The 26,266-nt window shown below is 36.6% G+C and overlaps 2 protein-coding genes across 2 annotated transcripts; one reads left to right on the top strand and one right to left on the bottom strand.

The window, feature by feature from the left end:
- Positions 1–5,050: 5,050 nt before the first annotated feature.
- LOC131333967 (BTB/POZ domain-containing protein NPY1-like) lies at positions 5,051–12,279 on the top strand. The gene is made up of 4 exons (XM_058368817.1): positions 5,051–5,698; positions 8,608–8,677; positions 9,257–10,426; positions 11,465–12,279. Exons 1-4 carry the CDS (start codon positions 5,637–5,639, stop codon positions 12,005–12,007), a joined length of 1,845 nt encoding a protein of 614 aa, XP_058224800.1. The 5' UTR covers positions 5,051–5,636; the 3' UTR covers positions 12,008–12,279.
- Positions 12,280–13,770: 1,491 nt separating this feature from the next.
- On the bottom strand, positions 13,771–18,260 carry LOC131333883 (chorismate mutase 2). The gene is made up of 5 exons (XM_058368684.1): positions 17,758–18,260; positions 15,662–15,748; positions 15,423–15,566; positions 15,175–15,267; positions 13,771–14,135 (listed from the first exon to the last, which is right to left on the bottom strand). Exons 1-5 carry the CDS (start codon positions 17,971–17,973, stop codon positions 13,902–13,904), a joined length of 774 nt encoding a protein of 257 aa, XP_058224667.1. The 5' UTR covers positions 17,974–18,260; the 3' UTR covers positions 13,771–13,901.
- Between the last annotated feature and the right edge of the window lie 8,006 nt (positions 18,261–26,266).

Raw genomic sequence — 26,266 nt, 5'->3', positions numbered from 1 at the left:
TTCTAATAAAATTTATTTTGCCTATAAAAAAAACCTCTTATTCTATGGAGAAACTTTAGAGGGACAAAAAAAGAAAAGGAAATGATGCAGGGAAGGAGCGAGATTAAGTTTGGCCTCAAGTAGATTAAGGCATGTTATAATTCTACTCATCATGTAAATTAAGACATGTTATTCTACTCACATACATCAATTAAAATATCATTTTGATAAAAATAATTTAACTATTGTTAATAGTTGGAAGACAAAAAATTTAGTGAAAAAAACTCACCTTAAGCCTAAATTAGCTTGTGCACTTTTTTAACGTTATTGACAAAGGTGTTTAGGGCATTTCATTACTTGCTCCAAACAGAATGGGAATTCATTATGGTCAAGATTTTCAACTTTTGTAACCAACTACGCACTTACGGTAAAAAAATAAATAAATAAATTCATTAAAATTATCTTGTAGTTGCTGACCTATGACTGGCTTGACTAGTGAATATTTTCATTATAATAATCTATTAGTAGTAGATCTGAACTAGACCGACAAAATAGGTTTGGTTGGGTTCCAAATTCGTTTGAACTCGAGGGTGTGAGGTAAGTCACGTACTTCGCCGTGCGTGAGTGAACATGAGTGCGAGCTTGAAAGCGTATGTTTAAATACATTTCAAACTATTAAAATTTATGAGAGGAAAGATTAAAAGCTCGAGCATAATACGAGAACTAAAATCGGAAGCGCAAGCCATTTTAAAGAATTACTCCCTCCGTCCCTAAATAAGTGTCCGGTGCGCAAAACTAGGTCTTCAAAAAATGCATTTGTTTTGTTAAAAAAATTAATTTTTTTCACAAATCAATAGATAACAATGAGTTCTATTAGATTGTGAAAAAAAATTAATTTTTTTAATAAAAAATATGCATGTTTAATAAAGCTTAGTTTTGCGCGCCGGACACTTATTTAGAGACGGAGGGAGCATGTGACAACAAACTAGTTTACTCTACTGTTTTTTTTTCCCCCTTATGTCATTCCAATATACCGTTAGTGAGAGTAGATTACGACGTACGTTTGGCGTTTTCCCATGAACTCCAGATCCCAGAAAAAAACTGCATTGCTGCTTAATACTGTAATTTGGTTTTGTACCTTTAGAATTTGTGTCGTTGATTAATCAATGATCAGTTTGTCTGAGAGACTTTGAGATTAGTGCATTAGTTAATTACTTTGAGCTTTAGACTTTGGGTTTTTCTAGAAAACTCCCAAATTATGGAGCTTTGGTATTTTAGCATCAACTTCATCATTTCAAACTCAAATTTGGTTTGATTGTCTACATTGTGACAGATTTTTCATGCATGGTATTATAAATGAGAAGCCAGATATCTATTTTTTGTTTAGTACTTTATTGAATTTTCTACCCATTATTGACTATATATGAAAATTGAATTATATATGCTTTAGATTTTTTATTTCACTATCAGCAAATTAAACTTGACTTCAGCTATGGAGAAAATCCTGCCTCTGACCATGGTTCATCAAGGAGGAACTCTTCCTTTAATTAGGTGGGCGATGTTGGCCCAGAGGATTTGTGGTCAAATTATATTTTTTTCGCTCATCATATTAACCATGTTAAGTTAGAATGTTTATGGAAAAAGTCCATTCATGTTAATTTAACATGTACAGCCATATAGAGCCAAAGTAATAACCAAAAATGGGCAGGATTAGGAATACAATTCTTGAACTTATCTCGTGCCTCAAAAACATTTACTATTTCAAGGCTAACTGCTTCTACATAGTAATTTTTTTGAAGTTATGAAAGTAGTTGTTTGATGCAAAAAAAGACTAAAAAGTACTCCATCTGTTCCGATTTATTTGTCTAATTTCGACATATGTGCCCTTCAAAAATTGTATATATTTCACAATCTATAATGTTTTATATTATAATTTTGACAACATCATATTTTAAAACTAATTGAGATCTATCAAATAAGATCTATATTGCATATAAAAATTATTAAATATTGAAATATATGGACAATTTTGCAAGAGGTCCCAAATAGTAAAAAATGACAAACAAATCAGAACGGAGAGAGTGCATCATACATGTCAATTGTCATCATACATGGGTGTTGGGCGCTCATGAAATAGAGAATCACTTATTGGCCATTAGGATGGATCATTTATTTTCTCTCATACTTATCATAAGTAATTTTTATTGTGATTAGGGTGACTTTCTTACATAGTACTAAAGAAAAATAAATCATATAAGGTAATTCCACGGTACAATTAGACAAAAAAAAAACTACTCCGATCTTTTCGGACCTGTAGTCATTGTAGTGCAGTAATACACAACACGTGTGTCACTTTGTTCTTTTACAAGTTTTGAGAAAAAAACTTACTTTCTGCACGCTCAATTCTTAATAAATTTCTTTATCTGTCTCTCTCCATTCATTTCATCAAATTTTTTTCTCAAAACCAAACAAAATTATTGTAGTTTCATTTTCAAACCGCCATTGGAGATATTATAAATTATAAGGATTTGAGTCGTTTATTATATAGAGTTTGTCAAACAAATTATCTAGACAAAAAATTAAGTTGAAGGATATTAGTATCATGTGATCGGACAACAGAATTTTCTATAAAATATATGAGTAGTATAAAATTAGAGAATGAACTGTAAGACAAATATCATTTAATCATATGGTAATAAATATCTAATAATTTGTCTTTTTGTATAGATGAAACTTCATAAAAAATCGGTTTGAATCGTGAATCCGTGATGATAATATATCAATAAATCTCACTGAATAACACTACAATTTTGTAGCGCATTGGCGTGCACCTCAGTCACCTAATATGTCAGATCTCACATCAGGAAAACTTGAGAAAGTCAAGTGGAATATAAGGATTCGTCCACCAGCTACTGTATAACTTGAGGTTAATCTTTTGAGCTACGTAATTAGACGAATAGTTAGCAGGTGTTGGAGTGGTCGTTACAATTAGTTAGCAGGTGTTGTGATGGGTCATTATAATTGGTATCAAAGCTGACACCAACCGAAAGTGAGAGGCAGGTCCCGTAAGTGAGGAGCTTGAGGTGTTTGTCGTGCTTAGACGGGACTTGTCATACATCGCTTGGCAGGTGAAAGTGATGGACCTTGGGGCAACAGGGACGTTGCGATCCAAGTGGGGGAGATTGTTAGATCCCACATTGGGGAAACTTGAGAAAGTCAAGTCAAGTGGAATATAAGGATTCGCTCACTAGCTACTGTATAACTTAAAGTTAACTTTTTAAGTCATGTGGTTAGGCAAATAGTTAACAGGTTAGTTGGAGTCACACATCGCTTGGCAGGTGGAAGTGATGGACCTTGGGGCACAACAGGGACGTTGCGGTCCAAGTGGGAGAGATTGTTAGATCCCACGCTGGGGAAACTTGAAAAAGTCAAGTCAAGTGGAATATAAGGATTCGTTCACTAGCTGTTGTATAACTTGAAGTTAACTTTTTAATCCATGTGGTTAGGCAAATAGTTAGCAGGTCAGCTGGAGTGGATCGTTATATAATATGTATGTGTATAAGCAAGAGCGTTAGCGCGTGCATAAAAAGTCTTTTAAACATCTTAAAATACTAAATTCAGCAAGAATTCACAGCGTGAACACAAAATAAGAATTGAGAACGCGAACGATGGGTTGCTTGAGGATTATGTTACCAAGGCTTGCTGTACATGACCCCATGCCCCTAATTTCCTCAAAAATTCTAAAATTACATGCAAATACTTACACACGCTCAGGCACTAGAGATTGGTCACATACACACAAAACAATATACATAAACACTTACACACCCTCAAACACAAAGAGAGGTGGGTCACTCATATGCGTGTGTATAAGTGTTTGTGTATGATGGTAGCAAAGTTAAATTATTATTTTTCCAACGATCAGGAATGCCAGGGCAAACTTACGCTTACCACAACTAATTCCCTCTTCGATTTGGTAAAAAACGTTGGCCATGCTTGTCAGGACTAAGAGATTCACAAGAAATTACTTTTTTTACGACCTGACTCAAAAAATTAAAACCTGATAAATTGTGTGAAGAGTATACTTACCAAACAATCAGACTATAACTTCATTGATCTTCCAAAAAAAAAAAAAGACTATTACAAAAAGGAAATGATAACCTCAACCCTTATGAGAGGATAATATTTATGAGATGATAATATATAAAAGGTGTATAGATGTCTAAAGAAAAATATATGAAGATTTGTTAAAGTATATTAATATCCATAAAATGTACTATATCCATCCGCATTTATTTGTCCATTTATGAAATTTGTGCTATTTTTGATTGTTTATATTTTTCAATTCACAACGATTTTCAAAATTTTGCGAACTTTATATAATAAAACCAAGGGTAAACTATAGTTAACCCCCTCTAACTAAGCCTTGCGTGCACTTTGCCCTCTCTAACTTCTTTTTTTGGCACTCAACCTCCTATAACTAACTAAAATTCAAACGGTCATAACTTCTTCGTTCGAAATCGAAAATATGCAAATTATATATCAATTTTGAGGTCTTGAAGTCAGCTTTCTAATGACACCAAAATCACATCACGATTCAAAGCACACAGAAAGTTATGATCAAAAGAGTAAGGGCTGGTAGACAGAAAGACCGTTTTGATCATAACTTTTTGTGTGCTTTGAATCGTGATATGATTTTGGTGTCATTAGAAAGCTGACTTCAAGACCTCGAAATCGATATACAATTTGCATGTTTTCGATTTCAGACGAAGAAGTTATAACCGTTTGAAGTTATGATCGTTTGAATTTCAGTTAGTTAGAGGGGGTTGAGTGTCAAAACAAAAAGTTAGAGTGGACAACGTGCACGTGAAGCTTAGTTAGAAGGGGTTAACTGTAGTTTACCCTAAAACCAAATACGATTTATCAAACAGAATTCTTATGACATATTTTTTGAAGTTCTTATTAGGTAATGTTAGCAAGATAAAGATAACGAAGGGGGCATAATGGTACTTGCCTTAACGGGATACGATAGGAAGCTCCTTAAAAAGTCGCAGGCCCCTCTGTAGTACACAGTCCCCTACTCTCTCTCCACACACACACACACACACACTCGCATACTTGTAGTGCTTCATACAGGGATAAGAAAAAGCAGAGACAGCTACAGCAGAGCGCAGGGATCATCATTGTTCCCACATATACACGGGAGTATATATATATCTATACATATAACTAGAGTAGTAGAGTATCTCGAGATTTGCACCCGTGAAGAGAGAGGACCAGGATCTCCGCGGATCAGGGTGATTTCAATGCAAAGGCGGCGAGAGTTAAAACCTGGGTTTGTGTATGCAGTTGGGTTGGTGCGTGAATAATTGTGTCTATATCATCAATGTCATCGCAAAGGGCAGGTGGTCCTTTCTTTCGTAATCAATGTGGGGCTTGACTTTACTTTCTCTGTGCTTGTATTTTTTGGAGTCTAGAATATTATAGAAACAATAGAAATGGGTTCTGGGCTTAGAGAGAAACGGTTCATTGTTCTTTCCCAGTGCTTGTATTGGAGTCGACAATGAAAAATGTGTTCTTTTAGAGAGTGTTAATTTGGAGAGAGAGAAGTTTCAGAGAGGAGAAAAAGTTGTGGGTAATTTTGTTCGGGAAGGAAAATGAAGTTTATGAAGTTAGGATCGAAACCTGATGCCTTCCAAGCTGATGGAAATACGATTAGGTATGTGGGTTTCTCTCTATTTTCTTTTTAACCTAGGCTTTTGCCTTTCTTATTTTGTGCTTCTTTGGACTTTGATTTCTATCAGGGAATGGTTTTTTGTTTTTTTGGGATTTGTAACGCGTTCTAACATGTGGTGGCATTATAAATAACTGTTCCTTGAAAATTTTCTTCCCCTATTCCATCTTCATTTTTCCGTTTCATATAAACAAACAAAAATTTATCCTGTACTTGTCTGTATTCTATAGTTTCTTGTTTTGTGTTCCTTTGGACTTTGGCTTCTATCAGGGAACTTGGTTTCCCTTATTCCATTTTGTTTTTCTGTTTCATGTAAACGAACGCAATTTTCTTCTGTCCTTGACTCTCTGTTTTGCTTTCTTGTTTTGTGTTTGTTTGGAGTCTTTGGACCTTGGTTTCTACTATAAGGGAATTTGGTTTCTCTTTTTCCATTTTGTTGTTCACTTTATTCATACAAACATGTAGTGTACCTGTTGTCTCTTCTTTCCTTTCTTCCATTCTGCTTTTGTGTGCTCTTCCTTGCAATAAATTCTTATGCTCCTTCTATTTGTATGTCTGTATGTACAGACACAGATATGTTGAACTTCTTGTATGCATAATAAGTATGTTTGGTTTTATGCATTTAAGATTCTCTTTGATTCTTGGCTTTTTACTGCGTATCATCTGAAGCATTTTTTTTTTCCCAACATGGTATTGTCTATTTTTTCTTTTCGAATCTTTACAGAAGTATAACAATCAATATTAAAGACCCCGTTCCGCTAAGCTTCTTATTTTTGAAGTGCTTATTTTTTGCTTTACGAGACATGTCATTCTTTCACAATACATCAGCTTTAATTCAAAAAATAAGTACTTATTTTCCTTAGGGAACGGGGCAAATGAACTTAAAATGTTTAAATGGTGTTAGCTGTTCTTAATTAAGCCGGAGTATTTTTTTTTAAGATATTAAATTAGTGCCCTCTTATTTTTATCATTAAATTAGAACCCTCTATATAGTTATATGTGGCTTTATCTTCTTGGGTTGTTGGGGTTGGGTTGCATGAGGCTCTCATGAGGTGGTCCTGTTGTTGAACTGTACTGACTTTGATAAGTTGGTGGTCCAAATGTGGTAAAGTTATATGTAATTATTTCTCGTTTAAACATTTATTCTATCAACTACCATTGTACTCTGCTATATCCATCCAAGCTACGCCTAATTGAATTATTATAAGCACAAACTTCATTCACATTTGGTATGGGACTGTTGAAAGGGTAGAATAAGTCTTCTAGGACAAGTGGTTTGTGACGTTTAATTACTTATGTTTATTGCCAAGTTAAGATGTCTTACAAGTGGTCCCCATCCATCTCTTCATCCCTTTACGCATTTGTGCTGCGTTTAGCTTCATATATGAGAATCCGTCTAGTTCTAGTCATCCTTTTGATGAGTTTATGCTATGATAATTAGGTTGACCAATAGTTTGCATGTTGAGGAGAGAATCTTCATTTGGCCTTTTTGTGGGTACATTCTAAATGGCCTTGGGTAGAGGTTTTTTGGAAGATGAAGGAGGCCAATAAATAATACAGAAATTAGAGAGTCTGAAGTTCAAAAGGAGGACCTTCCTTTTTTTGGTTGCTTGATGAAGGATATGGTTCTCCTGACCATGTCATTTTGCGGCTTCTGAAAATTTACTGCCATGTTTCATCTGACTAATGCTATTATTTGTAGCATTTGTGTAAAAGGAAACCATAAAGAAGAGAGAAAATAGCATTACATCTAAGCTAACATGGTGTGAAAGACTTCAATTAAGTTATTTTACTTTTTAACCCCTTGATAATGCTTAGATCGTGCTATATACCTATTTTATTGTTTTCACCTCTTGATGGTGCCTTGTCATTGGCAATTAGCATTATTACTACTCCTATGTTGTTCTGTTTACTGGGAAGTGGGAACTAAAACTATCACTCAACAATGTTGCATTGCACATGTTGGGAGTTGAGCATGGTAGTTTGTCTCTGGACACTGGAGTGTAACTTGGGTTTTATCCAGTTAGACCCAAGGATTTTTCAAACCTTAGGTCGAACATCAGAATACAACCTATTTTATTCGGTAATTGGACAATTGAGACCCTTGCAAGGAATGGTAATATTACAAGATTTGGTTGGCCTTGGTGATGGGCCAAGTAGTGTAATGCTTGAGACTGTTGGGTGGGAGGCATTGGTGATCCTGCCGCGTGCTATTTTGTATTGTGCAGTAAAACTCTGATTGACTTTTAGACTCTATATATTGCGTGTGGTGGTATTGTGGGCATCTACTTATTGATCATGTTGCAGCTTGGGAAATTGGAAATCCAACCTGCTCTTTGAATCGTCCAATCTACTGTTTTGTGTGTTTTTTCTTTTTGTTTTACTGGTTGTCCAACTAATTTGGTGAGAAAATGTTTATATCTGCATGACAATAGGTCTGTTAAGTTCCTTAACTCTTATTGCCTTATTGGGAAGAATTGTAATTGAGGCAAATTCAATTGCTGAAGTTCGGAGAAAAATAAGAGTCTTCCCTCTTGTTTGAAGGAAGCAGAGAGAAAAGAATGTAACAAAACACATGATTCCTCTTGTCGCTTTATAGAAGTGATTTTTATAGTTCCATAGAGATGACAACCTTGCCAACTGGATGCAATGAGAATGTAAAATTAACTATTTAACTTAAATCAGTTTTAGTTTTTTGCATTTCATTCCACTTTTGGATCATAATGACTGAACTGGGGAATGACCACAACCTCTTTGTACCTATTTTCTTCCCAATTATGATACAGGTTACATAGTACAGTTTTGTTCTATCTGTTTACGCGCTATACTAGTCACAAGTTAGATTATCAGTGTCCCCATTACATAGGCTTAGATTGATACATCTATTCGTGCAGGTTCATGTCATCTGAACTGGCAACTGATGTTGTCATAAATGTTGGTGAAGTGAAGTTTTACCTTCACAAGGTATGTCCTTTGTTACCATCTTTAATTGAGCTGAATGAGCTCTTTAATCTCTGATTTTTTGGTTGGTTATGCACTTCTCCCAACTAATGGGACGTTCATGGGGAGTAAGGCTACACTTAATGCCAAGGATGTTTGATTGTGATCCATTCCTGGAAGAATAATACCTTCAGGTTTCTTAAAGTTTCAAATATTGGATGTTGTTTTATATTTGATGAGCAGAAAACTTTTAGGTAAAAGATCACCTTGAATAACTGACCAATAGCAGAGTAGATGAGCTTGGTTGTGTCACAGTAATTGGGCTGTGAGACTCTGTTTAAACTCGATTTGAGAAACATTTTAAGATCTTGCTTATTCAGCTGTCTTTTCTGAACAAAGAAATCCAGCTCTTTCAGTTGTCGGATTCATTGCTGTAGCTTCTTAGGCATCATTGTGAACATGTGGTTGGGGAAAATACAAAATGCTGTTTCTTTGCAATAGCAAAGTGGTGGAAAGAGTGCGAGGTCATGGAAACAAACCATTTTCTAGTAACTGCTTTAGTGATCTTTTCGGTATTCTAATTATTATTATTTTTTTTTGCAGTTCCCTCTCTTATCCAAGAGTAATTGCTTACAAAAACTCTCACTGAAATCCAATGAGGAAAATTCAGACGAAATTTATTTGCCCAACCTCCCCGGAGGCCCAAAAGCCTTTGAAATTTGTGCCAAATTCTGTTACGGTGTGACTGTCACTCTCAATGCGTACAATGTAGTGGCAGCCCGTTGTGCGGCAGAGTACCTAGAGATGACTGAAGATGTTGACCAAGGAAACCTGATTTTCAAAATCGAGGTTTTTCTCAATTCCAGTGTTTTCCACAGCTGGAAAGATTCCATTATTCTTCTGCAAACCACACCATCTCTTCTTCCATGGTCTGAAGATTTGAAAGTTGTTGGAAGGTGTATAGATTCGATTGCTTCGAAAACTTCTGTGGACCCGTCTCTAATAAAGTGGTCTTACACATATAACAGGAAGTTATTGGTGCCGGATAGAATTATCGACAATGGGGTGTTGAAAATTGAATCTGTTCCCAGGGATTGGTGGGTGGAAGATATATGTGAACTGGGTATTGACCTATTTGAGCGTGTAATGACTGTTGTGAAATCAAAGGGAAGAATGGATGGAAAAGTGATCGGAGAGGCACTAAAGACATACATAGTTAGGTGGTTGCCAGGTTCAGTTGACTCTTTGGCTTCTGAAGTTCATAACAGGAGAAACAAAAAATTGGTCGAAACCGTAGTTTCCTTGTTGCCTTCTGATGGGGGTGTTGGTTGTTCTTGTAGTTTCTTGCTCAAGTTATTGAAATGTGCCATTCTGGTCGGAGCAGATGATACCCTCAGGGACGATTTGGTAAAAAGGATCAGTTCAAAGTTGGATAAGGCTTCCGTTAATGATTTACTGATACCCGCGAGATCTCCCCAAACTACGAAGTATGATGTTGAACTTGTGCAGACTCTTGTAAATCAATATATGCAACATGTAAAGAGTAGCAGCGATATGGATAATGCTGAGAAGAATGAGAAAATCTCTGGTGGTTTTGTTTTAGGCCATGTGTTGTGGTTGAGCGTCGGTAAATTAGTGGATGGGTATCTTGCAGAAATTGCTTATGATCCAAATCTTTCCTTCTCCAGCTTTGTTCTGTTGTCACAGTCGGTTCCAGAGTCAGCTAGACCAATTCATGATGGATTGTACGGCGCTATTGACATCTATCTGAAGGTATGTCCTTTTACTTGTTACTTATTTGATGGCTTTTTGTTTTTGATTTTACGATGAATGCAATTTATTTTGAATGTCTTGGAAGCCATCGTTTGGTTACCAGGTCGCATGGAATGGGTGTACTTTTGCTTTGGAAATATGTAGGACCTTTCTCCTTGATATGTGCTCGGCATTTATTTCCAACCCTATCTTATTCTTATGAAGGAAGTAGTGAACTGTTAGGCTGGAGTGAGCCCCTGTGACGTGCAGCTTCATCCAGTAGTACTGGACCAGTACCATGCATTTTCCTTGACCTCATAATTTCCAAGTGACTGAAACTGACTTCTGTTGTTATTTCCTTTTATTTTTGGTTCGTTCAGATCATGGAAATCCAGTTGGATCTACAATTTTATTATAATGAGGTTATGGTTCATACTATCTGCGAAACCTGTAAATAAAGCAGAACGAAATCGATTGTTTGGCACCATTTAGGTTGTGTTTGGATCATGAAAAGCTGATAATAGGAAACCAAAGAGCTAAATTTAGTTTCATTGCATCATTAAGACTTCAATAAAAGATTATTTTGGAACAAAAGGAATAATTCATTGTAAATTAAGAGGGTATCAATTAAGTGGTCTGTGGACTTTTGTTGCTCTCTATGGCGCTTTCGGACTAATAGGTAAGTCAATTCAAACTTTGATTCGAATGTGATCCCCATATGGAAATATTGATATACATATTCAATATCTAGAATCTTATTCTTGGATCTTGTTCTGTATATTGGAAAAAGAAATCATTTTTGGAAGTTAGAACAAATTCCTTCACACAACTATGATCCCAACAAAGCATTATCAACCTTCAGGTTACATTCGGATTACAACAAGAGGAACTAAAACTTTCAAATAGCAAAATCAACTTGTTAAGTTCATCTAGAGGGCCAATTTATGTGAAGATGATGTATAATGGATGCATAAATCTGTTTGCTTCGATATGACCTTTTTATGTTGAATAACTTTGAACGTGGCTTGAACCTACACTGACCAATTATTGCTTGTACAGGAGCACCAAAACTTGACAAAAAGTGAAAGAAAGAAGATTTGTGGGCTGATGGACGTGAAGAAGTTGACAATGGATGCTTCCACACACGCAGCACAGAATGAGCTCCTCCCCCTCAGAGTTGTGGTACAAGTTCTTTATACTGAGCAACTAAGAGCAGCTGTTGGTGTTCATTCCCATACCAGCGATTCTCAGGAGAATTCAAGCTCCACAACTAAAACCGAAGAAGAATGGGAAAAGAAACTGCCAGACGAGGGAAAATCCCTGGAGAAACAGATGAGTCAAATTCAGATGACGGATGGGAAAATACCCAGAAAGGGAAAGTTGGCGAAGGGAAGTAAAAATACAGGCAGTGGAATTCAGTTGCTGCCGTCGAGGTCGAGGAGGATATTTGATAAGTTGTGGGTTGTGAGAAAAGGGCATGGAAATGGGGAGAATAGGAGTTCTGAGACATCTGGTAGTTCTCAGAGCCCTACTTCAGTTGTTCTGGGGAAGACCAAGTCATCTGATTCATCATCAAGGCACTGGAGGCATTCTGTTTCGTGAAAACATATTTTCATATTGATTTGAACTGAATAGTAAGTAGGTTGAATTACTGGAAGTGTAAAAAGCCTTGTAGGTATTTTATTTCAGTAGGAATAGAGGGTTATGCAGCAAAACAGAGTAGAAAAAGAAGCGCAAATTATTTTAGTTAGTCAGTTTCTTTAGCCTGTATCTGTTGGTTTTTACATTCAAGTTCAGTTAGTTCATCAGAATGTCTGAAAACAATTTATTTTTTTCCAATTAGATGTGAATCTTGTTATGATTATCTGTGAAAACATCGGTGGTACTTGTGACAAAGATGCTTAATATTTGGCTTCTAATGGGAATCGAAACATACATACATACATATATAGAGAGTTCTTTTCAGGTCCGGATGCCTTACGGTCCGGACCGTCCGGACCTCGCATTTTCCGATTGAATTTCGACGATCCGAGCCGCTCAAAGTGATCAAAACGTGATTTTAAGGGTACCCGCGAGAAATCAGCAAAAAAAATGATCGGGAAGGGCTTGATCCGAGCAGTTTTTTACTGAACCGGCTCGGATCATCGCAAATCGATCGGGAAAGGGAAAATCCGGACCATAAGAAAATCCGGGTGAGTGGACCTAAAAACTACTGTATATATATGTGTGTGGTAATCATCAGAATTTTTTTCAAAGCTCCCATTTTCAAGCCTAATCTCAGGCTAACGCTTCAGCCATGAACGTATTGCTCACATATGCAAATGGAGCAAATTTAGCAGCAGCAACACAAACCTCCCAAAGCTGATTTCAAAACCCAGCCCCTGCTTTAGCAGTACTTCTTTGAATTACTTGATACTCGTAGATTATATCATCGACAGTGTCATTACGGTCCATAAGCATAAGATTCAGTAAAGAAAAAGGTTACATCAAGACGCCAAATATTGAGCGTGCAAAATGGATATATGTTAGGCTGGCGCTAATGCCACGATGATTCTCTTTAATGCCACGACATAGGAATTTAACTTCACGATATTACCCTCGTGTCTCATCTGCTTTTTTGTTCTCTCATTCTTCGGTGGCTAAAAACCTACTCGACCACTTTCCTCTCCCCTCTAGTTCAAATCCTCTTTCAATTTCAGCCACCCATCAATCCCCAAAACATGACCCCCTCAAGATTCACCTCCACACTACCGTCACTTACTTGCAAATGGCTATCCCTTTACATCCATCTCTCTCTCAATAAAACTTATACAGCTACCCCAACAGAAATACTCGAGAACTTGTATAGGAGTATGTGTCCCAACAGGAAGAGGAGGAGAGCATCCGAACGAACATCTTGGCATCCAATTTCTGATTATGTTTCGTTTCAATTATCAAATCATCTCTTTTTCATGTGAACCCATACTGATGCAAAGAGGGAGAAAAAAATAGAGTTTTGGTTATTTTTTTCTTGATTCAATTATCAATGACGATGATGCAAATAAGGCAAAAGATAAGGTGGTCTTTTATGAAATATAGTTGGGACCAGATTTGGGGATGGTTGAAGGGGCAGATGAGAAGAAGAGTGAGAACTCTTGTCTTGCTAGGGGTGTAGGGCAGAAAGTGGCGAGGAAAAGAGAAATAACAGGCCTGGAGGGTAAAAGTGTCATACAGGTATTGATTGTCGTGGCTCTAAACAAAGCCATCGTGGCATTATCTGCATCCTATATGTTATGCATTTATATATATGTATATACAAAGAAGAAATCCATGGATATATGGGTGGCTATAGCTCCAAGCAGAAATAATTGAAGACATACTGCTCCTTAAAAAGAAAGCACACTTCTATTCTCAAGAATCAAGAATTCGAAGATCTATGAAAGGTTACAATGTATGAATGACTCCTAGAAGAATATTAATTACTACGTCAATTATCACAGAGAAAAACCTGAAGGTTTCAATCGAGTCGGCGGAGAAGGTACTCAACTTGCACAAGCTTGGTGAGAGGCATCACCCATTCTCCATAGAGGCGCGATACCATGGATGGATCAACCTTGTATTTTCCCTTCTTATCGTCAGGATCATTGAGGCTCACTTCTTGCCCGAAGACCATGGCTTTCTTCTCAACCCTCTGCTTCACCATTTCTTCTACGTTCTTGAATGTTAATAGTGACATTAGAGTAGCCCTATCCTACAAGAAGTGAGTTACGAAAGTCACAAAGACCGTGAAAATACTTCCATGAAAGAAAGAAGCTATTAGACTAGTATGAAGGCAAAGACACATTTATGTCCTAAAATTCATGCTCTAGCCATCATTCAGGTGGAGGGCAGTTAGAAAAAGTTTGGTTTGAATACCATTCTTAAAAAATGTCCTTAATTTTGTAGAATGTCCCTGAAGACACCATATATGTCGTTAATTTAGTACAGAAAAAGTATGACTTTGAATATGCTTCCCTAGCTGATGACCAGTTTTTAAATAGAAACAATTTCGAATTCTCAATTCTCCACGATGTCTAGACTGGTTAAGAAGGGTATGTACCAACCCGGACCCATCTTGGTATGTGCTCTGTCCTATGTCAGGAATTCGCACCACAGAGCTTGGGTATACAAATAGGAGAAATATAAGGAATAGTCCTACCGTTGCTCGTTGCTACCCCGTTTGGGTGAATCCCCTAGTTGTTTCTAGGATTGGAAGGCTTATTACCCAGTCTATCTTCAATGAAATTTTTCACACCAGTGTAGTGAAAAAGAGGAAAAAACTCCAAATAGTAGCAGCTTTATTCTGATTTTGCATAATCACGTAGTGTACGTAATTAGCCACGACATTATTGATGTTTACTGATGCAAATATACTGAATAACAGGCCGTCCTCTACCACTTAAGAAAAAGAAAAAGAAAATGGGTAACAATGAGGTTTCATCATTTCCAGCTTTGGGTGTAAGAGAATGGTGCAAACTAGTTTTGGCTGACAACGGTGTCGAGATCTCACGTTCTTTAGTTCACATTCATGTGATTCCCTTTTGTTGGGACTGTTGTTCTTTCCTATTTCATTAAAAGCAAATACAAAACATAAGTATCAGATACCAAAAAAGGAAAAAAGACGAGTCTACTTCCTTATTGCCCTTGGTGCTATGAGACAGGAGAGGCCATTGTAACATAATAGCCTATACTTCATTTTAATCTTTTTCTATTTTCTCGATGACTGTATAAGCGGCATATTTTAGCAATACCTGAGCCCGAATTGCAGGACTATAGTCTTCCGGAGCATCCATGAATTTAATTTCAGCTACAAATTTTCCATAGTGAATCCTTCTAGAGAGGGCCTACAAGAAACCATTTTACGGTCAATTTTAGAAAATGCAATTTACATTTTGCACTAGTAGGTTAACTATCCAAAAATACCACGAGTGTGCTCACTATGCTGCAGGGCAACATATAAGAGTACACGTGACTAAGTGAGATTTACAGGCATTGTTACCTGTAAACAATGGAGATCACAAGTTGCAGTAGGTACATAGTTTCCATCATTGCCCTCCTGAACAAATAACGGAAGCAGTTGGTTGAAGTACATATCCCATATGGTCTTATTTATGTTAATGGGAATCCCTGAAGGATGCAAAACCTACAAACCATATTAGTAGTGACGGAAAATGGTTTTTGTTGATGAACTGGGAAATATATGCAAAAGAGAAAGTTAAGCTTCCGGTGTATGCTTACTTGGGGAATATTATGAGCTGGCACAATCAAAGGTGGTAAATTTTCTGGGAAGAAAGGGTTTTCTTCTGGGCTTTCATATCTACCAACCTGTTCCAACCAAGTTCTAATTATTACATGAAAAAACCAAACACAATTTGCAGTTCGAGACTGAACCTCATATTCAATGTCACTTTATAACTGCCTATACTTTTTTTTTTTTTTGTCTAACTATGTTCTTCTTTGAGTTTCACAGGGAATACTTTACCCTTGTTCACAATCTAATGGATTTGAGTCGATAATTGCAGATTAACTTGGTTGTTGCCTCGGTTTTTGTTCAGCTTCACCGCGTAACTATTGGGCTTCACCACTCTTAGTTATTGCCTAGGTTTTAGCTGAGCTTGGGGCTGAAGGTTTAATTCATTAATGTAGAGTTTGATGCCATATATACTATAATCCCAGTTACTTTGCCTCCAAACCTTCCAATCTGATTCAAATGCAATAGCATGTACTGACTGTTTGTCAAAGAGGAAACATCTACTAGTACTCAAACTAAAACAAATGTATACCATGTAACATTCAATAAAGATGTTCTGCAAATCAAGGGTTTCTTTTTCACCAATGAGATTGAGCATGAAATTGTGGGTCACTATGATTACTTTCAAGACCACAAGATACGTTGAATAGAAAGACCTCTTGAATGACCAAGAACAATGAATAGTTCGTAAGCAATGATTTTCCCAACTGTTCGACTTCATAATCTTGAACAACTAAACTATGTCAACATCTCCTTGCGATTAGAGCAGTGCCGACCCTGAGCTAAAGACTGAGATGCAGCCTCTTTGGGCCCGCATTATAAAGTTCTACAAGCGATGAATGTTTCCGGTTTAGATGTTTTATGTGAACAAGTTAAATTTTACAAGCGACAAATGTTTGAAGACGTTCTGCTAAGAAAAATGCTTTGAAACCTGAAGGGCGTCCGATGGTATTCATTTTGTGCGGACATAATTAGTACTTTTGATGTTAAAATAATAACAATGATATTTAAGTGATGCTTCTGAAATCTTGTAATATACAATTTTTTCTCTTGAAGTGATGTTTTTAAAATAGTATTCTATTGTTTGATTATTGTCCGAAATTTTTTGTTGTTTGTGAATACTTGTATTTGTTTTCGGAAAGGTAATTTATTTATTTTATTTCATTAGTATAAAAAGAGGGCCTCATCTTGGATTATCGCTATAGGCCCCAAAACGTTAGGCAGGCCCAAGTTCGGGAGCCCCATATGAAACTGTCGGGATGGTCCCGTATATCTCTTTTAGATCTAGCCAAGTGTAGATTCTTCCAATAACAAAGGCTCTACCCGTTACACAGAGTAGGTTCTTTCAATGTAAACAGAAAAAAGAACTGCCTCCAGTACCAGTAGAATTCGTGGGTTACTAGGAGCATCTTCAGCCTTTGCCCAAAATTCTACCCAAATTTGTGTAAAAATGCGTGCAAAAACTCTATTTGGGCAAGAGCATCTCTAATGGGAAAACCCAATTTTTACTCAAAAAAAAAAGGGATTTCAATGGCAACATGGTAGATAAAAGGGGATAAGATTGAGCCCTGAAAAAAAAGGGTAACAGAAATGGGTAAGGCTTGGATTTTCCGATAATGGGTAACACTCATTTTGGACATAGAAATGGGTATGCCATTAAAGATGGGTTTTTGCTCCTTTTAAACCACCACCACCACCCACCCACCCACCCACCCACCCCCCCCCCCCCCCACGAAAAAAAAAAGAAAAAAAAGAAAAAAAAAAGAGGGGTTTAAATGGATTAAGATTGGAGATGGTCTTTAACATCCTTTTTTTTTTAAACAAAAATCTAAGACATGCCTTTAAAACACAACCCCTTCTGCCCGGAACAATTAGATATATGTGGATTCATGTGCATTTAACCGTTCTGGACACAGTTGTGTACTATTTAAAGGTATGTTTGCAGCATTTTCAATGAGAAATCAACAAAGATCCTCCAGATAAGATGCAATTTCATCAGACAACATAACAAGATTAAATAGTAATTAAAAATTCTAAGTAAATTAAACGTAGAAATCGGGAGCAAAATCAAAAGCAGTAAAACCTTGGCGTGAAGAGCTTCTGTCTCTTTGACAATGTACTCCACCAGAGAACCCAGAACTCCGGGGACGGATTCATCGTACAGCGGAGAATTTATTGGGTACTTTGCCCTCTCAATCAGACAGAAAATGATGGTGTCTTCTTGGCCAATCAGACTCTCTCTCACAGAATCGAGAGTCATGTTAAGGCACGAATCACTGCTGATCGGTTTTTCGCTCATAAATATGCACAGTATGTATTGAAATGGAAAATTATGGCGAGTAGAGAGAGAAAGGGAACGAGGGCCAGAAGAGGGGACGCGGATCGAACCAACTGTGAAGGAAATTAACAGTTTTGGAAACAATCTACGGGTGGGTCAACCCGGGGATGCTGCTGTGTGTGCTATGCACCATTTCGGTGAACCATTTGAGTCATTCGTTTGATAATTCAACAGTTCAAATTTTATTTTGACAATCAACGTTTCAAATGCTACATGATAGAAATAAATGAGATTTCAATCGTCGAATTACTGAATGAACAGCCACAACTCAAATGATGTATAGCACGGTTTATGCATAGTACCATCCCCAGTTTCGGATGGTGGCAGCATTGTTGTGGTGGGGCCACACTTTGTGAGAAAACGTGAAGTAAAGATTGTCACCAACCCTTTAAGAAAAATTGTAAGTAAAAAAAAAAATTGTTATCCAAAAAAAGTGGAGCAAAGACAGAAACGACCGAACATTGGAGTCCACTTTCGTATTTGAGTAGCCTTTTTATTTACTCTCTTTGTCTTTATTCTTTTTGTCCCTCGTTCTATTTTAATCAAATAAAAATTAATTTTAATTTTTAATACTATTTATATATGTAATATGAATCTTGTTTAGTAGATTTTAATAAGCTCTTTTAAGCGATATTTTAAAAATTATCTAAAAAATTATAAATTGCAAGATATAATCAATTGAAAAGTAGCACGGACTCCCGAAAAGGATTAAGGCCTCAGTTATTAACCTCTTTCGGCCTAAGGCCTTTGTTTGTTTTGGCAACGAAGGGGTGTACTATTAGTCCCATGGGCATGTGAATATCCTCATTAGGGGGATTACCAATACCTTGGGGGACTTGGTATTCATAGTTCTAACCTAGGGAGGGCCGTTCGGCTAAATAAGCCACTTGACTTATTTTTTTGTCCTCATTCAAATTTTTTTCGTATTTGTTAGTTTTTTATTAATTTTTTGGGAATTATTGTTTCCTCATGACAAGATAAATCTAAAAAGTAAAAAATTACAATCGAAATCAAATTTTTTTTTGAATAAAGACGAAAAGATTGGCTTATTGGTTTATTTTTGTCTTTATTCAAAAAAATTAGGTTTCGATCATAATTTTTTACTTTTTAGATTCTTTTCATCATGACGAAGCAATAATCCCCAAAAAATTGACGAAAAACTAACAAATGCGAAAAAAATTGGAATAATGACAAAAAAATAAGCCAAGTGGCTTATTTAGCCGAACGGCCAAATTACACTGACACTATTACCTTCCGCGAGTTGGTTGTTTGGGATTATATGGAGCATAAACTTAATTACGAAAGCTCTAGAGACAAAATTTAATTATGACCCTTTAGAATAATATGATCATAATAACAATATCTTCGCACTGGTTCAAACGGATTGAAAATTAGAGTACTTAATTTTTTTTAGACGGAGGGAGTATTTTTTTTCCGGTTGTTTGGACCAGCTTACGAGTACGTCGATTAATCCTCTTTCTGATCCGGTCAAAGGTATGCCATTCACACTGGGACTAAATAATTCAAAAAAAAAAAAAAAATCTTTCTTGCGGCCAGACCCTCAGAATTGAAGCATGATCAATTGTGTGGGGATTAAACCCACAAACTAATCAGACTAACCCTGGGAGCTAGTTGCATGTGGTTGGGTGCATTGTTTGCTTTTACCACTGTTAGAACATTCACACTTTTAATTCTCGTACTCATGAATTGTAGTGGTTTGAGAAGTTTTTGAAAGGAGTTTAATGCTCACACTTGCATTCTCACATCCGCATCAGTATTATGTGACTTAAGGGTAGGCTCCAAAAATTGTGTACAAAAGAAATTTTAGGTAGAGAATGAAAAATTGGTACATTTGATATTTTTAGGGATTTTTATAGTGTTAGTTGATGTTAAAAAAAAGAATTGCCCTTATAAAAATTGGTACATTTGTGTTCTCTCATTATCTCTCTATACTATCTCCTCCTTATCCGCAGTGAAATGATCCGAATCATAGGGTTGTTAAAATTAACAATATTTTCTTAAAAAAGTATTCACAGTGGCATAACTAAACTTAATAACCGCTCAGCAACTCGTCAAATTTTAGCCATTGGATAATCAAAACTAGTAACCTTTTTCCAATAACCAAATTTAGTGGTCCCCATATTTTATCAATCAAGTACACCCATCATTACACAAAACCTTCTCTCTCTCTCTCTCTCTCTCTCTCTCTCTCTCATATTTTTAAAAGAAGTTTTTTTTTCTTTTTTGAAAAACAGTTTTTTATTAAAAAATTATTTTTTTAAAACTGTCTTTTTTTTTTCAAAAACTATTTTTTAAATTTTTTTTGGAAAATGTTTTTTTTTCAAAATAAAAGTTTTCAATAAATTATTTTATATTTCAAATAACTTGTTTTTATTAGTTTGAAAACTATTTTAAAAAAAGTTGTTTTATATGGTGACTATTTTTAGATTTTTATAGATTGAAAAGGTGATGTGGCAAATTTTAATTATTCAATTTTGATTATGCCATTGTGGACATCTACATTACCAGCCTTAGAAACATCTTAAATGAATAATCAAAAGATGATTTGATAACTTTTGATTATTCCACTGTGGATGCTCTAACTGTAAATGAACAGAGTCGTTTGCGAGCCACTTGAGGCTTGGCTCGGTAAAATCTCGTTCTAGCTCGACTCGAGACATAAATAAACAAGATCAAGCTCAAATTCTAGACTTGTTTCGTTATCAAAACAGGAAAATTAGGGAAACAAGCATGCATTAAAATCTTTCCAATTAGTTTAGGCCACTTGAAGAATAATTTAGAATTTTGTTTCTAGGATAAATCAGCTTATATAAGAATTAAGTGATGTTCTTGGAACTGTAAGAACATGGAGAACAATATAAACCCATTTTTCTTCATATCTTGTGGACAACAATGTCTGAGATGTGGACCAATATACAAAATTAAAATCTTCAAATAACGGAAGAGCCAAGCAAATGCAACAATGAGCCCAGGTGGCATCTTCCCCAGATCATTTTTCTTTCAGAACTTCACTTTTAGTAAATACTGTTTCCTGGATTTGCAAATTAAGCGAATATTGCAGCTAAATCACCGTGAAAAGAAACAAGAAAAACAATGACTAGTCACGAGTCCGCCACTGAATAAAACCATGAAAAGATAGATAGTTGAAGCCAATAAAAACCACTGAGGCATCATAACTGATGATTAATAACTACTACTCTATTAATAATGAATCTGTTGGGAACACAAAGCTGCTCCCCTGGCCGCTCTACAAACGATTCAATGGTGCGCCCGCTGTGTAAATAAATCAATACCTTAACTCCAAGACCAATTGGTTTTAGAAGAAGAGAAGTTGAAAAAGCGGTTCAATAGCACATTACGGAATGTTTTAACTCTTTATTTTAAATGTTTTTATGTGGCCTGGTTCAAGGTAACAAATATAGACAATAGAAACACAAGCTGCAGAATGCATTTGCATATAGTCGAGCAGTACACTGCATTCAGCCTCAAACGTGCAGTAGGATCAAAAAGTGTCGGCATAGCCCAAAAATTACCACACCTTTATGCACAGTGGAACTCTTTCTTTATTTTCATAAGTAAATTTAATATTTCACCCAAAAACGCAATCAAACTACAAGATCACTAGGGCATCCCCCTGAACAAAACAAAACACCTACAAGGATCTCTCCTAATTACATCTGAGATCAATGGACAAAGACACATCAGCATCTATCCACAATTGCTAATTCTAGACATTCCAGTAACCAAGCATCGCAAAGGTCCATGTTCAAAGCTCAAAACTTGACAAAGGACGAGGAGCTAAGTTTGGCTCGGATAGCTTCAAGGATAGCTGCCGACAAACCTTCCAAGTCTCTGTTTTTGTTTGAAAAGTCCTCAAATTGCACTCCCCCCCCCCCCCCCCCCCCCCCCCACCAAAAAAAAAAAAAAAAAAAAAGCAAAAAAGAAAAAAAGAGATAATGTGTAGATAACACTACAAAAGGTCCTGCCTTTGATAAAAAAGATAATGTGGAGATAACACTACCAAAAGCTCTTGCCTTTGATGAAAAAGATAATGTGTAGATAACACTACAAAAGCTCTTGCCTTTGACATGATGACCTGCCCACTGAAGCTCCTGCTCCAGAGGAAGAGAAGCTTTGGAAATACCATTCTCATTCCCATCATGGCCAGAAATGTATGATTACTCAAGTGTCACAAAATTTTGGAATCAGATACATGCATGATGGATACGAGAATGCTCTATTGAGATATCCCTGTATCATTCCAAAATGTTATTTTTGGAAACTTAGTGACAAATTAGAAGACATGGAGAAAAGTTAAAGCTCATGGAGTAGCTGGTGACTAAATTATATACAGCAATTACAGCCCTCAGGGATTGATTCAACGGGATCAACAGGATCTGATGAGACCAATTACATTGGCCTTCTTAGAAAACAGAAGAGTAAAATGTGCCACTGCAAAAATGGATCAAGAAAGCATGTTGAGAATTTAAGCCACTAGTCTGCAGAGAACTGTCCAAGATTGAAATGTTAAAACAATACAACTAATGGAGCATGCCAAGCAATTTATGGACGGATACAGAAGACGAGAATAGAAGGGTGTACTTTGGTAATTACATTTCGTGTGAGATTTTATTGGGGAAATGTCAAAATGATGATAACGAATTACAAGCACCAATAATTAGAAGGGCATGTATAACGCACAAATAACCTTTGTACAGTCACAGATGCATGTAAACATTTTAAGAATTAGTATTGCAATTAACATCTATTCCACCATGGAAAAATAGGTAGCCTTATCATTACACGTTCCACCATCAAAAAATATGTAGCCTCACCTTTGGAGTTTGGGCAGCAGCCAAAAATAATTCATTCTGCATGAAGACCATATCATGCACATCTTCTCCAACCTGAAAACATTACGATTGAAAATTGAATACAGAGTTGCATATTCATAAATTACAAAGCACCGACACATCTAATTGGTTGCCGTATCTATCAACACAGGACATGCCAGCACATGGGGAATGCGCATGACACACTCTGAGACACTCTAGGCATGCCGGGTCACGTTATTTTAAGCAAGGGACACGAGTCGATCTCAAGGTAGACTCAGACAGTAACATGATAGTGGACAATTTATAGTTTAAAAAACTTATTTTAGGGGTTAAATTGTGACATTTTGAAATAAAAATTGCTAACGGAACATTTAAACTCCATAACACTCCCATTTAAATCACGTTATTTGAAACATGAAAAGTAGTACTAAATATTTATATTAGTTTTGGTTACTTGTGAATGCAATACTCATATGAATAACATGTATATATAATTTTTGGTTTGTATAGCCAATTAATCTTCTAAAATTCCCAAGTTCCGGGTGTGCATAAGTGTCCGCGTACGCTCTTCTTGGTCCATGAACCTAGGCAATGGTTTCAACTAAACGATGAAGAGAAGAAACCAAACCTTTCAATACAAAATGGTTATACAAATCGAAAGTTGAAGATATTACTTCATTAAATAATATTTGACATGATATTGTGAATTATACGGCCTGCTTAGGTGTGTCAAGGTTATTGGCCCTTATCTTATATGGCATTTGTAATAATATAATATCCAAGTTGGGTATCCTAGACTATGACTTACATCTTGTGAACCGTGCCATGATCTCTAGTAGGTGTGATTCCATAAGATGTTTGGATGGTTCTTGTTGCCTATGAGTGTAGTGATGTTGGTTGGTTTTATTTTCAATGATTATTACTTGCTCCTCCCTCTTTTATAGATGTGTTTAAGGTTGCATTGTCTTTCCTTGATGATATGTAGCACAAATATGGACACCTGTACTTTAGGGGATACAAACATACGACATTAATTCTCTAAAAAATGAAGGCACAGATACGGATGGGGATATGTAGTACAAATATGGACACTCTGATTGCTAGTCTAATGAAACACAATGTGATTCCTTCAATTGAATTCCATCAAACCAAAACCAGATTCACTACAACTATTCAAAACCTGCTCTAAGAGCTCATACAATCTTCATGAAAACTTCACAATATATATGACAACTTGAGCACAATAGGGTATAGATTTGAGGATGCTCTCTGTTACGTTTTGCTATTGCCTTTGGTCCATTCCTTCCAGTCTTTGTCCACCTGATCTTGGGCCCATTTATGTAGAGACCTGTAATTTTGTTTAATAAATTTAAATTGTTTCGGAAAGGATAATTGAAGACATTATATGGATAATTGGGGGTTCAATGTGCAAAAGTTTGAAAGATGTAGGTGATTGTGTAGTTTGCATTTATGTGAGTATAGATACAAGATCTCTTCATTACTCATGGCATTTGGGACGCTCAAATCAGATCTTTGGGAGGTCTAAACACCTTGATATCCTTCGAGTCCCACAAATCTTTAGAAGAATTCCTATCATTGAAAAACGTTTGGAAACAATGGTTCTCTGACATCAACAAATGGAATGGAATGGACTTTACTCCCTCGAGATGTGTTTGGTTATCATGTCTCGGTGTTCCTCCTAATATTTGGAACAATCAAGTCTTCACAAGCATTGGCAACCTATGGGGTGAGGTCATCCGCATTGATGAGCTTACCGCAAATAGCCTGGCGTTTGACAAAGGAAGAGTGTTCATTGTTACAGAAAGGTTGGATTGTATCAATGAGACTATTCATCTTAGAATCAAAGGTAAAATCTTTCCTATTCGTATAGTAGAGGATCCTTATGTTGAAACCTCTTGGGATAACAGAGTTGTTACTACAATCTCTGTCAAAAAATGCCATTGCATGGACTCGAATGAATTTGAAGAGAACGTTCAATCTAAGGATGGAGTGGAGGAGAATGAAGGTCGGGATTTGGTGAAGAATATTCAATCTAAGGAGAATGGGTACAGTGGCAGCAAATCAATGAACGCTGGGGATAAGTCTAAGATTGATGGATCTCCGTCAGGTTGTGAGCTCTCTCCGGTCACCGAGCTCCAGGATGATATCAATGATTGTGCAAATTCGTATGTTGGGGAGAGGGTAGTTGAAGGTTCAGATCTTAATTTCAAAATTCAAAATTCTAGTTCCAGGGCTATGGAGTCAGTGGTGGGTGATTCTTGTTTTGTTTCAATTTCTTGTGTCGGGGAAAGCAATTTGGCCTTGGAAGATGGCGAAATTGCAGCAGAGAATATAACTCCTTTGTTGGGAGTTGACACAGCGATCCATGATTTGGCTTCGGATGTTGGGGAGTTTGATAAAGCATTTTGGAATATTTCAGAAGTGGGTTTCTTAAATCAAGCAGATATGGAAGTAGTTGAGCTTAACTCGGCTCAAGTTAAATCTATTAAATCTATTGATGGTATCCAGTTAGTTGTGGACCTCGACCCAGTTGTTAAGGATAAAGAAAAGGGGAATGATAATTGGAAGCAGAAGTCGGTTGAGAAAATGTTGGGTATTTCTAAAGCTAAGAAGAGAGTTGGAAGAAAGAAGAAAAAATGTGTCATGTTTAGATCTGCGATTGCCGCCGCGGCTTTATCCGTTTCTTCCGAAGGCATAAACATGATTCATCTAGATGAGGCAAGGGCTACTTGGTCTATTGAGAAAATTTTGGGAGCCGATTATTTGGGTAATGATGAGGATATAATAAGCAAATTCATGACTACGGAAGCCGAAGATGGCGCAAGGGCCAATGTTCAGGATTCTCAGTGTAATGATTGATCCTTAGTCATCTCAGGAGCGGGTTTTGTTTTAGGAGTCTTACTGCATTGGTTGGGTTTGGGTGTGGTGCTTCTTCTTTGGGGTTGTATGCTTTGGTTGGCTTCTTGCCATCTATGGATGGTTATTTTCCCTTCTGGTTCCTGGTGCTTCGTGCTTTGGATCCTTTTAATCTTTGTAATTTGTTTTCAAAGATTAATAAAATTCTTTTGCTGTTCAAAAAAAAAAAATATAGGGAGGAGTGCGAGAAACACACTCACACCCCTCACTCTCAATCTCCCGTCCCTCCCTTTCTCCTCTCGGCTCTCTCTCCCTCTCTTTTACTCTCTTTCCAAATTTCACCCAATAACCCAAAACCTACTTAAAACTACCTTCAACCTTTCACTCCTACACGTATTGGAGCTCGTTTCTCGTCTGATTGAGCTTGGTAGAGGCGAATCCCATCCAATTTCAAGCATTGGAACTAGGGCTTGGAAAATCCTTTGATTTGTTCTTCAATCTTTGAGGTAGGGAGTTCTAAC

Source organism: Rhododendron vialii, chromosome 7a, assembly GCF_030253575.1.
Source record: "Rhododendron vialii isolate Sample 1 chromosome 7a, ASM3025357v1".
NCBI lineage: Eukaryota > Viridiplantae > Streptophyta > Magnoliopsida > Ericales > Ericaceae > Rhododendron > Rhododendron vialii.
Note: the sequence above shows the minus strand (reverse complement) of the source record. Positions and strands in the feature narration are given on the sequence as shown.